Source organism: Schistocerca gregaria, chromosome 2, assembly GCF_023897955.1.
Source record: "Schistocerca gregaria isolate iqSchGreg1 chromosome 2, iqSchGreg1.2, whole genome shotgun sequence".
NCBI classification, from domain to species: Eukaryota; Metazoa; Arthropoda; class Insecta; order Orthoptera; family Acrididae; genus Schistocerca; species Schistocerca gregaria.
The window spans coordinates 654,691,439-654,710,235 of NC_064921.1; the positions used below are offsets into that span (position 1 = coordinate 654,691,439).

At 37.4% G+C, this 18,797-nt stretch overlaps 1 protein-coding gene across 4 annotated transcripts in view; it reads right to left on the reverse strand.

Annotated features, from left to right (window-relative positions):
• The window catches only part of LOC126334689 (uncharacterized), a 405,460-nt gene that overhangs the window by 140,722 nt on the left and 245,941 nt on the right, over positions 1 to 18,797 (reverse strand). For all 4 annotated transcript variants that reach the window (XM_049997175.1, XM_049997176.1, XM_049997173.1 and 1 more), the window contains 2 exons: positions 7,197 to 7,385; positions 4,859 to 5,086 (listed from right to left, as the gene is read on the reverse strand). In XM_049997175.1, the coding sequence (XP_049853132.1) occupies positions 4,859 to 5,086; positions 7,197 to 7,385 (417 nt within the window). The remainder of the gene's footprint in view (positions 1 to 4,858; positions 5,087 to 7,196; positions 7,386 to 18,797) is intronic.

The following is an 18,797-nucleotide window of genomic DNA, read 5'->3' on the forward strand; positions in this document are numbered from 1 at the left end:
AGGAGGAGGAGGAGGAGGAAGAGTTACATAGAGAGGAGGAGGAGGAGGAGGAGGAGGAGGAAGAAGAGTTACATAGGGAGGAGGAGGAGGAGGAGGAGGAGGAGGAGGAGGAGGTGATGAACACAGAGAAGGGAAGGAGGAAACAGACAGAGAAAAAGAAGAAGAGGAGATGGACAGATCAAGGAAGATGGAGGAGATGGACTGGGAAATGGACAGAGGGAGGATGAAGGAGGAGATGGACTAAAAGAAGATTGGATTAAGTACATACCTGGGCAATACTGAGAATTCAACAAATACATTACATAATTGACAGTTGAATCTCCTCCTCCCCACATCTATTTCTTCCACTGGCACAACAATTTGTCTCAAGATCTTTTTTTCAAATGTTCCAAGTTTCTTTTTCATCATGTCCATGTTTCAGCACTATATGTAAGCACCAGACTCACTGAAACTTCATACATCACAACTTTAGTTCTCCTGAATAGGAGCTTAGGTTTCAAATGTTTTTGGAGGCCATGGTAGTACTTGCTGGTGGACAATATTCGTTTTTTTATTTCAGAGCTGACATTGTTCTTACACTTCACTTCCAATCCAAGGTAAGTGAAACTACACGTGCCACAAAACTTATATGAACCAGTTTCTGTGAAAGGGGGCTCATTTGGATAATCTTTCTTAGTTACTGGCATATACTCAGTTTTCCATTCATTTATCTTTTGTGCAGCTTTCTAGCAGTTCTTTCAAAGCTTGTAAAATCTTCTTTCATTGCTCATGGCATTTTTGCAATTATATCAATATCATCTGCATATGCCAGTACCTGAACTGATTAGTACATCATACTCCCCCTTAAACTGACACCTGCACTTTTCAAGGCCCTATTAATCAGAAGGCAGGATAATACATCCCTGCTTTACTCCATGCTTTGTGGTCACAGCACTTGATAACATATTCTATGTTTTAACTGGACTCTGGCTGTTTTCCATAGTAACTTTCATCAAGGTGATCAATTTACTAGGAATCTCTAACTCTTCACTGCTGCATGCAGTTCACTTCTGTCAGTACTGTTATAGGCCAATTTGAAGTCTATAAAGAGGTGATGCGTATCAATCCCAAATTCTTTACATTTTTCTAGTATTTGCCACATTGTAAAGATCTGATCACCAGCATATCCTCCTTGACAAAATCTATTTTGACAATTACTAACAGCATTTTCAACATAGGGTGTACTCTAACTACAGGGAAATTTGCCTATTACCTACCACATATAAAATATTCTTCAATATCCTCTTTAATAGGCTTGTACCTTATGTTGAAAATGCTGTTGGTGACAGTCAATAGTACAACTGTGACATACGTTTAAGATAGTATATTAATTTTAAAAAATAAATATTCAATCAAGGAACAATGTAGGATGATGTGACTTTCTTTGCTAGCATCAGAGGTTAAAAAAGAAATGTTCTGAAACTGGTAGTTCATGCCAATAGTTACCACTCAAAGCCAGAGACTCAAAAACAAAATAAAATTAATTATCAATAAGGGAAAGTTATTACAACATGACCTTCCCATAAAGAGAAGAACACAAATTCTGAAATACACAAAACTTTTTGCCCTGATTGCAACAAATAATACAGAAGTCCTGCTGATATGTTTTCTTCTTATTATTCATAGAACATATTTTTCCAAATAATAAGACAGCCTTAGCTTTCCATAAGCAGAAAGAAGGGTTTCATGTAGGCAGAATGCAATAGATAAAGGGCAATGATTTGAGATTCTGGCTTAATTGGGAAATTGTGCAATGAAGAGAAAAAAACCTGATAAATTATTCACTTATCACACTGAATACTGAAGGGACAGTAATTTTAAAATTTATGATGAATGAAGCTGTCATCTGAAAACCTACAATCACACAGTGAGAGAGCCGTCTGGCACCACTTGCCCACATTGCCTGCACTGATAATCTGACTGAATGAACAAGTCACCAGCCCAGAAGAGAGGTGCTCTTTGCTGGAGATGCAAAATTGTTTACATTCTCCTTTCATCTGTTTCTCGTCTGGTACATATAAGAGTACACCCATAGGAATGTTTTCTATTTTGCATCAAATTTCGATGAAAGTTTTTAAGTTGTGAATAATTCAGGAATTAATTAATAATCTGGTGCAATCTCTATGTGTCTGAACAGCAATATGATCTGTCAAGCACCAATCTCAACAGATTGTGACAAAGCATTAAATACTTATACATGTGTACATTACCACTGCATGCACTTGATGCATACGGATATGACAATGTTGTATGTTGCAGTATATTTTATTTTAAGAGCCTGTGGTACGGTCTTAATTTTTGTTTTCTTTGCTTCAGTTCTGATGACATTAAAAAGTGGCCAGTTGTAAACAAATGAAATTGCATCTGCAAGGCAATATTTGTTTTTTTAAATGCATGGTAAACAGGTGTAGATTCACACCGTATTAACCAAAATATTACTCCATACAACTGTAACAATTATCAACCATGTACAAGCATCAACTGCTCAGTGCAGGAAATTTAAGGTAGTGCATATGGTGTGTGTGTGTGTGTGTGTGTGTGTGTGTGTGTGTGTGTGTGTGTGTAGTGGGGTGGGGTGGGGTGGGGGTGGGGGTGGGGGGAAGAGTTTTGTTTTGCTTGTTGTCTTGCCACTATGCAGATGATTGTCATGAGGCCACTTTCACACTGGTAATTCAGATGCAATGATTCAGCTGCATGGTTTAATAACCACAATGTGTGACTTTCATCCAGAAGTAACCTGCTGGATTTTCTGCTGTACATACAACTGCACTATTTGACTGAGACTCTGTGGGAAGAGCTGCATTTTTATGTGAGCCAGTTACAAAATGGACACTTTTTAATCACAAAAATGTGAAAGAAGATTTCTGTGCAGTATTAATTGAGCTTTTTGCAATCTGTACAACTTTGTTCACAAAGAGAGAGATTCAAATTGTATGAATCTTTAGAAGTTATTGGTTTAGAAGACATACAGAGCATCACACCTATAAAAAGCTTGCAGGTGATGTGCCTACAGGACAAATTCACAATTAATTTACTCTGTTGGCAGTGAAGGTGCTGTTCCTTTGCAAATAAACACAATGTAAAATGCATTTTAATAAGTGATAAACAAAATAATATATACAACATTTGTTTTTTATGCAGTTTTATTTACGAAGCAAGAAACAAACTTATCTTCTCCCAAGCATTATGCTTTTGATCTTATTGCTGTAATACTTATTTCCTGTATCCCAAATTACAGAATGGTATTCTGCTTCAAGTGTGAAAGGTTCCATTCCAAAAGTAATTTTTGTGGCACAAAAGAAGAACAGAAATCTTTAAAACAATACAGGGAACACATGTTATTCAACAATCATGAAGCACTAACAAGCAACAAATGCAGCACAACCTAGCAGTACAGCAATGGTTTACCCCTGCCGTTTGCAGCCATGCTGCCAGATTGCCACTTGTGAATGGATCAAATGTGGCCGCATCACCACATCCAGTTGTGCAGACTGGTGGGTGCACAGCAGGTCACACAGGAAAGTGCCAAAGTGTAAGGCTTTATGTGAACTGCAAGTTAAATGAAGAATGCAACTCAGCGATGTGGCCAAGTTGCATGACCCCAGATAACGTGTGTGTAAGCGGTCTTAAAGGAGCTGCTTTCCATCTCTTACTTATTACCATGTTCTGTCTCCAAGCATTATCAATCCAATTCCTTCCAAAGTCACAGAACATACAAGTTTAATTGCTAAGAAATAAATAATTTGATAAAAGAAATGTAACTGAGGTGAAGGTGAGGTGAGGTGAGGTGAGGTGGAGGGAGGGGGGGGGGGAGAGGGAGGGAGGGAGGGAGGGAGAGCAGGGGCATCTCAACTGTAGCACCTGGTAATTCATAGTGATTAAATTTCTATACTTTATGCAGTTATATTTCCTTTTTTAGCCTACTTTATCCTTAAGAGTACCCAAAATAGGGACAGGAAAAGAAATAAATTACCAAAGTTCTTAAACAGAATCAATCATATATAAAAGTTTTAATATAATACAGAAATAGATACTCAGATTACTGGAGAGCCCATGTTCGTGAAGGGATACTGCAGCTAGTCCAAGAGCAAATGCATAGTATTTATCTGTTAATGTTTCCAATAACATCGACCATTCCTCAATTTCTGCAGCTGCCTAGCATGACAGCAGCTCAGACAACTTTAAGTACCGGTAAGTTTTAAATTTTTTGTTGTATTTTATTTACAAAAATATGACAGTGGAAAGTTCTGCTGCAATGTAGATAATTTAAGAATAAAAGTAAACACTCACCAAACAGCAGAGTCATCACACGTGCATAAACAAGTGTCCTCGAGTCTTTTGTAGTGGTATGCTTCAACAAAATCTTAGTTTGCAAGCCATGTCACTTTTAGGCATGACATGTTTGGAGGTGGGAGTAGCAGTTTCAAACATGATTCCAGCCCCTTGCCTGATGTCACTCAGTCTTGTGGTGGGATGGAGATGTCATGTGCTGCCCACTTGCCTTCCACACATGCACAATTTTAGCCCTCTCTGGAAGGTTACAGACACTGCTATTGCACTTATATAAGTAAAATACTGTGTCAGCCCCACCCTTCAGTGATTTTAGCTTCTGATGACAATGGTGGAGACAGCTACTGTTTTGTTCGAAGTGACACAGCTTGTAAACTGAGAAGATTTTATTAAGGCACACAATGCACAAAAATTCTGATAGCATTCAGACAAATACTTTTTTGGGCTAGAGTACTCCAAGGATATGACTGTTATGACAGATCTAAATATAAATTATTTAATTAAAAAATAAATTGTGTTGTTGACTCACATGATCAGCTACTAGTTCAGTTCCCATTGCTGCCAAGCCCTTGAATTCCATAGTTGGGCTGACAACAACTGCCGCATGTGGTGATGCTGGTGGAGATGGAGCTTTGTCAGCTGCTGGGGCAGTATGCTTTTGCATTAATCGTGCTTTTTTGTGAGCCTGGGCTTGAAGACGAAGTACTTGAGGACTAGAGCCCCAGCAGTACAGTTTGTTAGATGTACTTAAAGCCAGCTGTCAGTAAACAAAACAATTAAATTTTAAAAATTTGTTCAAATCTCATCAGTATGATATTAGGAACACCAGAGTGAAACACAAGAAATGGAATTAGTTGCTTTCTACATGGCAGAAATATGGACAGGATATAGGTACATTAACAACAAATGGAAAGTGTTAGCTCAGTTTACAAAATTATACACCCTTACACACACACACACACACACACACACACACACACACACACACACACACCTCGGTCTGGAATTTCTGAAGTTACTCTTTTTTTTCCCTTTAGTTTGCAATACTACTTCCTTATCCGTTACTAAGTGGCAGGATCACTGACACACCAAAACTGAGAAACATTTCTAATTTAGTTCTTGTGAAACAGTGTTATTTATATTTGTTTAACATTTCCTTTTCAAGTGAAAAGTACGGCATATATTGGTGCGAATATGACATCTAAAGGGCTAACCAAAAAAGAACTGATTATAAACCTGAAAAAGACAATGTATGGATCTAAAAGTGGATCATACATAGCTAGAAGTAGTACTGTCCATTAGATTCTTAGGTATTAGTGTGGACAAAGCAGATGTCACAAACTGCTTCTGTGCACAGTATACCTGGGGAAATTCAAATATTCAAGAAAGAAAATGATTATTCACATTAGAAATAAAAAGCAATACAGGTTATTTTATGGAGGACTTCTGAAACAGACAAAAATTGCTTCAGAAAACCTAGGCATAATACTTTTCACATCTTTATGCATATACAATACAGAAATAAACATGATAAAAGATGAGGTGGATTACAGACGCTAGTGTACACGCCCACAAAACACAAAGGAAGAGTGATATATGAAAAAATGCCCTATCAACTGAAAATGCATCAAAAAGAACCTCAGTAATTGGGCACCAAGCTGCTAACAAGTCTGCCTAGAAACTTGTATGGTAGTATACATGACACTAATTTTCCATAGCAGCTCAAAGACTAGCTGGTGGAAAAGGAATTTTGCAGTCAAAGAATATCAATTAAATTATAATTATGTTGTTCTTTGTAATCAATGATGGGGAGTATAATCAAAATGACTGCACCTTAGAAAATTAGTGATAATGAATATTATTATTTCTTTCTTATCTCAGACGTTATGTCTGGTCAAAAGCAGAAAGTGACGCGGACCTTGATCAAGTGTGACTTCCTTTTAACTGTACGGTATATGTTATATTGCATTTAGGAACTTTTGGGTAATTGAACATGTATAAATAATTACGGATTTCTGTAGTTCTATGTATAAGTTTGGATGTAGGTGTATTGCATTGATGTACTGGTGGATATTGTATGGTATGACTCCTGTAGTTGATAGTTTAATTGGTATAATGTCAACTTTATCCTGATGCCACATATCCTTGACTTCCTCAGCCAGTTGGATGTATTTTTCAATTTTTTCTCCTGTTTTCTTTTGTATATTTGTTGTATTGGGTATGGATATTTCGATTAGTTGTGTTAATTTCTTCTTTTTATTGGTGAGTATGATGTCAGGTTTGTTATGTGGTGTTGTTTTATCTGTTATAATGGTTCTGTTCCAGTATAATTTGTATTCATCATTCTCCAGTACATTTTGTGGTGCATACTTGTATGCGGGAACGTGTTGTTTTATAAGTTTGTGTTGTAAGGCAAGCTGTTGATGTATTATTTTTTCTACATTGTCATGTCTTCTGGGGTATTCTGTATTTGCTAGTATTGTACATCCGCTTGTGATGTGATCTACTGTTTCTATTTGTTGTTTGCAAAGTCTGCATTTATCCGTTGTGGTATTGGGATATTTAATAATATGCTTGCTGTAATATCTGGTGTTTATTGTTTGATCCTGTATTGCAATCATGAATTCTTCCGTATCACTGTATATATTGCTTTTTCTTAGCCATGTGTTATTATTATTATTGTTATTATTATTATTATTATTATTATTATTTTACATGCCCAATATTGCACTAACATGTACTGTACACAACATAACTCACTGAAAGTCACAGTATTTCATCTTAGTCTACAAGGAAAAAATAGTTAATTATTGCCTTGAACCAACTGCTTTACAACAAAAGAAAACAAGTGAATTGCACACACTCACATTATGAAAGTATCCTGTTGATACAAGAACACAGGTTTCTGGGAGAGACGACACTAGTACTGGTGTGGAACTCTTGATATTTCCTCCATTTCCTAATTGCCCAAAGACACTTGAACCACAAGTAAATACTTCGCCTGTTTCAGTGAGGAAAAGAGAATGGCCATGGCCACCACTAATCTGCTTCACAACCTAGTAGGAAACAGTTTAAATGCTGTTATAAAGTACAGTTAAAGTATTCTTATCTACATTTTTGTAAAAATCTAGTGCAAACAAATTTAAAAATTACTATTTTTTGTCATTACTTTTAAGAGAAAATAAGTGGAACATATAAACCAAAATTACCAACCCTGTCTACAGAAAAGTTGCACATTACACATTACTTTAGTAAATCACCCTGAACTTAATGCCACTGGTCAATTTTGATTACCTTCTCGTTATTACAGACCTATAAAAAGAACATACTAACATTAACAATTTCTTGTGTATAGTCTAGAGACCTTAAAAACATAATAATGACAGAGTCTTAAATTCAGCATAAGTTATCATCTATTACTTACATATAAATTAATGGTATGCACCATGTCACATGAGATGTGGCATACAAATCAAATTATCAATCCACAAGTGAATAAAAGTATGCTCTGTACCAAATACAAATGAAAGAGCAGTAAAATATGCAACAGATCCATATCCAGTATAATGTGAGGACAAAGATTCCATCTTTACACTACACCAATATAAGTCATCATTTAGCAGCTATTTATGCAATAGTGACCATACTGCTACTAATCTGATACACTGGAAGTTCTACGTCAGCTCCACAAAAGCTGGCTAATGGTATTTTCAAATAAATTGAAATTTATGTTGTCTTCAGTAAACTGACAGTGTGTGTTGTTAATAAACACACCGCTTCAAAAAATAAAAACTGCTTAGAGAATTTCAAACTTATATCATCTTGAAGACTGAAACATAGTTAACACTCATGAGTTATGAATTCGCCATGACAGATGTGTAGTACTTGCCCTCCTTTGCTCCTCTTTTTCCTGACTGGAATTATGAGTGTGAGTGATCTGCTTTACCTTATACAGATACTTCGCTTATACTCGTATAGCAAGTAGAATGGAATATGAATAGAGTTCTTGGCTTTTACATTACAAATCAGGGCCATAGCCTTACTCTACTGTTATTAACAGGTTTACCTTATTTTATGTCCATAACTGAAATATGGAATGTAGTATTCATATCTTATTCCAACCTTTGTAACCTGTAACACCACACTTATGTGTGTTTGCACATTTTACTTGTGATGTAATCACACTTATTACAATTTTCAAACAATAATATACACTCAACAAGAAAGTAGAAGTTGCCCTTTGTACCTGTTATAATGTCACTTGTTTCTGTTCAATAAATTTTCCTGTCAGCTGATTGCATTGTTATGTTTTACATCATCGATATATAAGTAATGATATTTACAGATGTATACAGTACATGAGAGTGTAGACTATTGATGTAGAAAATGATGTTTTTACCTAAAATGAGACAGATGAAAAAGAAAGTAAACTGTTTATTATTTCAAAAGTAATTGCCATAACTGTTAATATGTTTATCCCCTATGTATAGAGGACGTGTAAGGGCTTCCCAGTGGGACCCACATGTTGCATCGACTACAATGCACAACTTTAGCTGGAAGCCTTTGCACATCCTCCACACACAATGTAATAAATGTATTAATAGTTGCACAATTTATGTCTACATAGAGTGCAGCACAGAGATTGCATCTTAGCTTGTAGATTACATGACTGGTTTCACAGGTAGCCCTGCCTTTGATGTGATAAATCTACAAGCTAAACTGCAACCACTGTGCTGCATTCTATATAGGCATGACAACCAATAAGCTGTCTGTCTGCATGTATGGCTACCAATAAACTGTATCCAAGAAACAAATGGACCACCCTGTTGCTGAATATGTTGCCAAACAGGATATCCTTCATTCCAATGACTGCTTCACATATGGTGCCATATGGATCCTTCCCACCAATACCAGCTTTTCTGCACTGCACAGGTGGGAACTTTCCCTGCAACACATCCTATGTTCCCGTAACCCTCCTGGCCTCAACCTTCATTAGTCACTGTCCTCACCCATTGAGCCCCTTCCCTGTTCCCATTCCAGCACTACACAACGGTCATTCCACTATCACACCCAGTCTTTTTATTTCTCTCCTTTTCTGCTACTTGCCCTACCCTCCCGCCCCACCTCTCCCCTGCCCTCTGTCTAAACTGTAGCACTTCATTGTTCACCACCCCCACCATACTATCCCTCCCCCTCCCCACCCCAGCCTCCTCCTTACCCCCACCTAGTCACCATTCCCATCATGTACTGGTGCTGCTGCTCACAGTGTGGTTGCAAGTGGCATGAGACTGCAGTTTGTGTGTGTGTGTGTGTGTGTGTGTGTGTGTGTGTGTGTGTGTGTGTGTGTGTGTGTGTGTGTCATCTATTGATGATGAAGGCCAATGGCCAAAAGCTTTCATTGCAAGAGTCTTTTTGTTGTGCCTATCTGCAACTCAGCGTCTTCACTATATGGTAAGTAGCAACTTGCCTTTTCATAATATTGTTACAATACTGATGTAATATTCTATGACATAGAAGAATATTACATGAATGTTGTTTTGGTTTTCAGTTCATAATGTGTAAAACATTGTACCAAGAACCGATTGAACAGTCAATCATAGCAGTTTTTCCAACTGTCTTGTTTTAATTTGGCTGCCCCTTGTGCGATAATATAATCTGTTATTTGTGCCTGAAATTCCCTTTCCCACCTCTACCTGACATTCTTCGTAACCTTTGGGACATAGATTATTATACTGTCAGTTGTAGGTTGCTTTTACAATTGCCCTCATACATAAGAAACTGAGATATGGACGTGATTGTCACAGACACAACTGACATTCAGTTTATTTGGACTATGGTGATATGTCTCTGCCCCAATGTTATGTGCATTACATCCTAGACAAACAGGCTTATAATATCCAATCCCTCCTTTTCCCACCTCATCCTTGGCTAAACTAATAATTATATTATTGATGTGCTGTGCCATTCATGGAACATTACAGAAGAAAGACTGCTTAACAGAAAAGTTCATGGACCACAGTTACCTCACTATTTATAAATATTGTTCACATTCATGTTATTAGGTTTGTACCATTTTGATATTGTAACAAATGTTGCTATCTAATGTATTTTAAAATATAATTTTAATTTGCTTCCACTTACAGGAAAATACAGACACACTGAAGGACACAGTAAGAAAACCAAGCAAATGGAATCGTTGATTACATTAATGTACAGTCGAACAATGAAGTGTTCCTTAGTCACAAAAACATTAGAGAGGCAGATGACCCAGCATGCCAGCTTATATACAGCTGTTTGCACACAGCGCAGCATTTGGTGCGCCATCTGTGATGAGTAGGGTGGTCTCTTTAGGCCATTCCGTGTATGTGCACAGTTTTTAATTATGCACACTCACTGTATAGGGTTACAACACTCCTCATCCCTTCCTCGACAGGTTACAAGCACACTTACAGGTGGGTGAGCAGTAAAAAGTAACACCTTTACTTAACAGAGCATGAAGGGGCTCAGCCACCATGACCACAACAGGAGGAAATTTGTGATAGTACACTATCTTACTGAGAAAGGCCTCCAAATCTTTGACACTGGTATGATGTGGCAAAGCTGCGATAGCACTGTCATCCTGGCATAAAGGCTTGATGCCAGCATAAAAGACTTCAAAACCTTGATGCACTATAGACGGCTGAAAAAATTGTGATTTCTTCAAGTTATATTTCAACCTGGCAACCTGCAGCACCATGAAAAAGGCATGAAGATTGTGTGAGTGTTCATCTTTAGAGGAACTAGAGACCATAAAATCATCCAGGTAGTTTAAATAGCTGTAGTAGTAGTAGTAGTAGTAGTAGTAGTAGTAGTAGTAGTAGTAGCAGTAGCAGTAGCAGCAGCAGCAGCAGCAGCAGCAGCAGCACTAGCTACACCGAATGGTATGCGCTTGTACTGATAAAACCTGAAGAGGGTATTTACCACAAGGATATGTTTGGAATCATCATCCAGGGGCAGCTGCAAGTATGCATCAGAGAAGTCTATTTTTTGAAAATATCACAAGGTAAGGGATAAATATTAATAATAAACTGTGAATTTACAGAATTTTTAAAATCACGATAGAGGCAAGGTTGCCTTTAGGTTTTACAACAATGACCAATGGAGTAGACCACTCACTAGAGGAGACAGGCATGACAACACCCAAGGACATTAGTGGATTGGATTCTGCTTTGAACTGCTCCCGTAAAGCTGTAAGGATTGGGCGGGCAAAAAAAAAAAAGAAGGGAGGAGGTGCACCATCTGTTTCATTGTGATGTGAGCCTAAACCATCCACAAACAGCAAGGAAAATTCTGAGCATAGTGTATCCAGTAGTTAGTACAAAAACTTGATCCAATACAGATGCACTTCGTCCGAAACAGAGAATCCAAAAATTTTTAAGGTGTCTCACCAAAATAAATTTTTAGTGTTGGCATCATCTACCACTAGAAAGGCAAAGCTGAACAACTGCTTCATACAATACAGAATTAGAAACTCTCTCTCTATGGTTATTTGTTGTGAGTCTCCAACTGACAAAAGACAAGGGACAATAATGGTGATCCAAAATCCACAGACTTAAGAATTTAACATAGTCACTGCCACACCTATGTCTACTTGCATTTTTTTACATCTTTTCCATAAAACGTACTTCTATAAAAATTTTGTTTGGGACTAATATCACTTAAAAAATACTGTTCACATCCATGTTAATGTCTGATGAGGTTGCACGTTGTCCAACACTTTGGGCACACGGCCCTCCCATGTTGAACAAAGCAAAAAGGGCATGATGGGAGAGGAGCACACAACTGCTGCTGTAACACTGACTGCTGCTGCTGTTTAGCACAGTGCTGCCCCATGTGACATGAAGACCACGATTGTGTGGCCACAATGTCGTCTTCCTCTGTGAGCTTATCAATGGCAGCTGAGGAGGAGATGCAACTGTGGCTACTTCACACCAAGCGTCTATCTGATTTCCTGCTTGCCTAGATACCTCAAAAGATTGGGCAGTGTTCAAAACCTCTGTGAGAGAGGGATTTTCACATTGTAGAGTCTGTTCACGAACATCTCTATCAGGGGCCAAAAGCTTGTTATAACAGCATGAACCACTGAATCAGCATATGAGTCCCAGTAAGTTTCAGTAACAAAAACTGGCAATGACAGCTATGCCCATGAAATTCCACTGTCCAAGCTCTGAATGACTGTTGCATCCGTTTTTGACAATGGTAGAACTTAACACAAACAGCAATAACATGAGTATGTTTGCAATTATACTTAGAAAGCAACTGGCGTATTTCATCAAAAGAGAGACTAGCAGTTTCCTGCAGAGGAGCTAGCTGACACAAAAATGAGAAGAAATGCTGCTGAAGGCATTTTTCATGTGTCCCAATCCTCCACAGTATCATCATATGGGAAAAATGTTGGGGGTTGTATCAACAGCTGTGAACCCTGGCACATCAACAACACTGCCAAAGTGTTTAATGCCATGGAGAGTGCTGGTTGGTGAGAGCTTGCTACTGTTCAACAAGATACTGACGAATTTCTTACACTGACATAATGGCCACAATGAACCAAGAAACAAAATATGCAGAGTGGTATAGTGCACTTGTCATGAAAAATGTATGCTTCCACATACTGGAAAATACAGACACACTGAAAGACACTGTAAGAAGAACAAGTACCCAGAATCATGGGTTACAATTATGCACATTCTAACTGTGTTGTGTTCCATAGCCACAAAAACATAATAGTGGCCAAAGGCCCAGCATACTGGCTTATATATGGCTGTTTGCACATGGTGCAGTAGCTGCTGCACTATCTGTGGTGAATGAGGCGGGCTCTTTAGGCCAACCATGGAGATGCATGCTGTTTAATTATGCGCTCCCACTATTTAGGGTTACAACAGTAAGATTTAACTATCACTTATCGGCATGCCAGCAACTTATGCATGAGCATTCATTATCCATAGAACTGTGTATTGTCTTTGAACATATCTTTAGCAAAAGTTAGAATGGTCAATTACAACTTCAGTCTGTATGTAGTTGTTGCTAGTAGATTAGTTGGGGTTTGCACATGATACAATGACATTCTGTATTGTAAAGATGGAATCTTAGATATCACATTATACTACATATGCATCTGTTTCATATTTTAGTGCCCTTACTTTGTATTTGATACAGGCCATGCTGTTATTCATGTATAGCTTCACATGTAAATTGATAATTTGAATTGTATGCCACATCTCATGCAACATGGCACATATTTTTAATTTATATGTAAGTAACACAAAATAACTTACGCCAAATTCAAGATTCTGTAGTCATTACATTTTTGAGTTCTCTAGACTGCATACAAGAAATGTATTACTCTTATATGTTGGTGTGCTCTTTTTATAGGTGCTTGATAATGAGGCAGTAGTCAAAAATGGCCAATAGCACAGCAGATAAATGATATAAATATACAGCCCAAAAGAACAATGTTTTCTTTTATGAAAGTTTCTTTGATCTTAGTTTACGAAGTCAACAGTGATCTGGTGGATGATGTAGCTTCAATACAGCATGCATACAGATGCTAATTAAATCAATTTTCTGGACAATGTCATGCACTGTCTCTGTTTGCCAAGTGAAGGCAAATGGCTTCATTGAAATTTGCATATTACAGTTTTAACATTTCTGTAAACAACAAAAAAAAAAAAACTAATTGGTTTTTACAGTGCATGGAATTAAAGTACTTAATGATCATGAAATTAATGGATGAGAGCTGATAACTACTTAAACTTGAGTTTCTCCCCAGCTGTGATGAAAGTTGATAACTATGGTAAACTTGAGTTCCTCCCCAGCTGTATTCTTGAACGTTGTTTGAATGTAACTACTGAATGATGGTATACTAGTAAGCGACTGCCTATACTATGCATGGGAGGAGGGTAACACAAAGAAATATGACATATATGAAATTGGAAGGGGGGACGGGGCGTGGGCATGGACACGGACATGGAAATGACAGGATCAATAATAAAGAAATTCACATTATGATATGTTTATAATCTTAAAGACCTCATTTCATTCCAAGATGCAACTACAATGTAGAATTGTATCTGGATTCCTTCTAACATTGCCATGGTTTTTCAGTTTATTTTTTCACTCCTATGAGATAAGCATCGTCAACACAATGATTCACTGCAATTAAATCAGTGGCATAACACTATAAAGTCTTCAACATTAAAGCAAACTTACACACACATCATCAGGAGGTATATATTAAAAAGGAAGTTATTTGCCTCAAAAAGTTTAGGAAAACCAAAGAAAACATAAATCTGACTAGCCATGTAGGGATTTGAATGGTCTAAGTAAATGTAATCAATTGGCTCCCCATCTTCCATTTTTTTCTCCCTGCACTTTCAGCAACTGTTACATGGAATTAATTGAGTTTATCATCATCTGTTTCCGTGTTACTGTCATCAGGGAGTTCAGTATCATCTGCTGTAATATAGCACATTTCTTCCAGGTGCAGCAACGTATGAGTAAGATCCCATTTAATTTTTAGTCTTGTGTATCATTTTCATCATTTTTCTGATCAATTATTATTATTAATAAGGCACTCACATGAGCCATTTCATCTCTATTGCCATCTCATTTTCACTTGTCCTGAAATAATGAAAAGAGCGAGAGGCAGGTGTTATTGGCCTTCTCCTGGGTGTTGTGAAGAATGGTGGACACTAAGTGAGGTGTGCTCATGTTTTTGTAACACATTACCTAAAATAAATGGTGAATTTTAAATTTGTTAATAAGGACTGCCATAATAACTTTTTCTATTAACTCATTTTAAATTTCTGTTGAAGAATGAAACAGTGAAAGGAGAACACTATTGGAAAGCAGTTACCAGATTTATTCAGCCAGCATCAGGCTCAGTCACAGTAGAGAAAAAGTTATATGAGACTACCTCAACGAGCCCAACTGTTTCATGCCCAACTCTTAATTCCTTTGCTTTTGGAATTTTGAATTTTTTTAATGGCACAGTGGAGATTTCTGCATATAGTAAAATCTTGAGTGGCATTAGTCCTTTGCATTAAATAAAGCTCTTTTCCCTGTACAAGATACGTTGATCCCTTCTCTTCGCTTCCACTGCAATTGTCCCAGAGCTGTTGTAAAGGTAAATTGGATGTATAGATGTTATATTTTCTTGCATAGAAGTCTCACCACTGAACATTCAAGAATCTAGGAAAATACTTACATAATTGTGCTACACAATTGACTGAATACACTGCAAATGTACAAGGGCTGTACTGAAAATTGTGAGCAACCCATTGTTAAAATTCCAATTCAAATAATGTAACAGAAGTGACTGCAGGGCCATAATCTACAGACTTCATTCCACATTTTATCACATTCTGATCTCATTAGAGAATATCAAGTGACCACAGGCAGTACTTTCAAAATGGCTAACATCAACGTTCCCTTTCGACAGCGTGCTGTCATTGAATCCCTTGTTAAAGAGGAAAAACGTGTGCTGAAATTCACCTCAGACTTCAACATGCTTATGGAGATGTTTGCATGGGTGTCATTAGCGTTAGGAGATAGGTGAAAGATGTCAGAGACAGAAACATGAGTATCCAAGATGAGGCTGCAGTAGTTGTCCTCAAACTGCCCCCACAAAATGTAGTAAGGAAATATTCTGGTTTTTTTTCTTTTTTTCTTTTTCTTTACTTGGACATACTATAACTGCTGCCCACTATATCCAGACACTTTTAAAGTTCAGTTTTGTATTGCAAGAACATAATCTTTTAACAGGATAATGTGTGTCCTCAAACTGTGTCTCTGTGGGCATTTGGTTGGGAAATCTTCCACATCCCCTTTACAGCCCCCCCCTTTTTTTTCTTTCTATTAAGGAAAAGATGTGATGCCAACACTATAAGACAGTGGAGGATTTGTTTAAAGGTCATCATATTCGCTGTTGACTGTAGAAATTATTTATTTCACTACTGCCATTTCGGACTTTTGGGCCATTTTCAAGTGGTACTGCAAAAGATTTTATCTCAGCACATATCAGACTTTAAAATTCTCTGACATGTACATATGTCATTGTCATCATATTCGCTGTTGACTGTAGAAATTATTTATTTCACTACTGCAATTTCGGACTTTGGGCCATTTTCAAGTAGTACTGCAAATGATTTTATTTCAGCATATATCAGACTTCAAAATTCTCTGACATGTACACATGTCATTGTCAAAAATAGGACTGTGGAAATGCAGTAACATCAGACGAGTGTGAAGTTCTGTACGTCTGATGTTACTGTATTTCTGCAGTGAAAAGGCCTATTTCTGACAATGACATGTGTACATGTCAAAGGATTTAAAAGTCTGACGTGTGCTGAACCAAAATCTTTTGCAGCGCCACTTGATAATGACCAAAGGCCGAAACTGCAATATTGAAATAAATAATTTCTTCAGTCAATGGCAAATATTATGTCCTTTGGTTTATCTAAAAAATAAAGATTTTATTTTTTAAATTTTGCTCATTACTTTGAGTATGTCCCTCTTACAATATACCAATTATCACTAACATTTTTGATATCTCATCACAGCCATGTGAATCTCTGCATCGTAAAACCACAGTTACTGTCTCAGTTTTCTTTATATTAATGTAGAGTCAACCCATCCACAGTTATTCCATTAAGAAAGCACACTTTCAAAATGTTTTAGCAGTATTGTAATGGAATTTTGATTCACTTTACACTCTGAAAATAATGTTCTTTATTCTTACATTTCAGCCGTCTGAAAATTGAAGCATTTTGGTGCTACTGTTTTAATTTTATACCAAGATTTATGTCCCTACTAGCACAGCTTGTGCTCTTAGTCTCTCAACAAGATTTCTTAAGGTCTTACACTATTTTCTGTAATGATCTATTTCACATGTCTCTTGATATTGCTCTAAATTCTGATATAACTCCCAATTTCTTTAACTTGAGACTATCCTGCCTTGTGTTAAACTAATAGTCTACCAATCATTATTGAGCAATCTGAAGCTTTGAGGTAGACCAAAGGTCAAACGTCAAATAAACAGTTCTACTGCATACAGGTGGAGTGGAATTCTTGCAAAACTGTTTACTCTCATGTCTTTCTTAATAGCTTCCATCATCAAAACCAGTGGCTACTCATCGGAAACCTTTCAGTAATGGCCTCTTCATTCAACTTACACACAAATGAGACTTTCATAAAAATATTACCCATTATCTTGATACTGTTTCCTGAGTTCTTTTGCGGAAGTTAAAGCTCGTCAGCAAAGAACACTCTCTGTATTTACCCCTAGCCAATTGCTTCAGCTCCATGTGTGCAGCAAAGAACTGAAGCACTATCAATAGAAGGGTATGGACAAAAATATGGAAACACCACAACCACAACAAATTACTATGTCTGAAATAGCGTAGGAAAACTGTTGGCATTCAAAACAACTTCAATTCAACTCAGAATGGATAAATATAGTTCCCTTGTGGTTTGCAAGAGAATTCTGTACCATTCTTCCTGAAAAATAGTGGCAAGTTCAGGTAATAATTATGGAGCCAGAGAGTAGCTACACTCCCTTCTCTCCAAAGTAAACCACAAAGACTCAATAATACTGAGATCTGGTGACTGTGGTGGACAGGGGAGATGCTACAACACATCCTTATGCTTAAAGAGCCAGTCCTGGACAATGCGAGCTGTGTGAAAAGGGCCTCTGCTGTCTTGGAACACAGCATCACCGTTGGGAAACCAACACTGTAGCATGGGTTTGGCATGATCAGCCAAAATGGTCATACAACCCTCGGCAGTAATTGCAGAGTAAGAATGGGGTCCATGGAACAGCATGATATGGCTGCCCAAATCATCACTGAACCCTGCCCTGTTTCACTCTTGGGACATAAACTTGGCCAAAGCTGCAAACAGTGTGAACAGCACTCATCAGACCAAATGACATTCTTACATTGCCTCATATTCCAGGTTTTATAGCTTCAGCACCACATTTTCTTTCAATGGTGATTTGCATCACTAATGGGTGGTATTTGAGATTCCAGCCCATCATGCAATTCCCTATTTCTTGAGCTCTCCCCATGTTGTTTTGATGCTGACGGGTTTTGTGAGTTCAACATTCAGTTCTGTAGTGATGTTTGTAATTTTTATCCCCTTTATTTTTCATCACCATCCTTTTTAGTAACCATCCATCACATATATTACTTCATACTTTCCCATGTTGTGATTTAGCAGAAGATGTTTTTCCATTTTCCATTAAAGTGGTAGGAATCTTGGATATGGTGCCTCTTAAACACCAAATACATCAACTACTCTGATTATGGAAGAGCCCAACACACGAGCATCCATACAAGCACCAATATGTTGCCCACATTTGAATTTACTTAGCTCCAACATAACACATTCACAACAACAAAGAACACTTTTCTGACCACTACTGTCATTTGCTA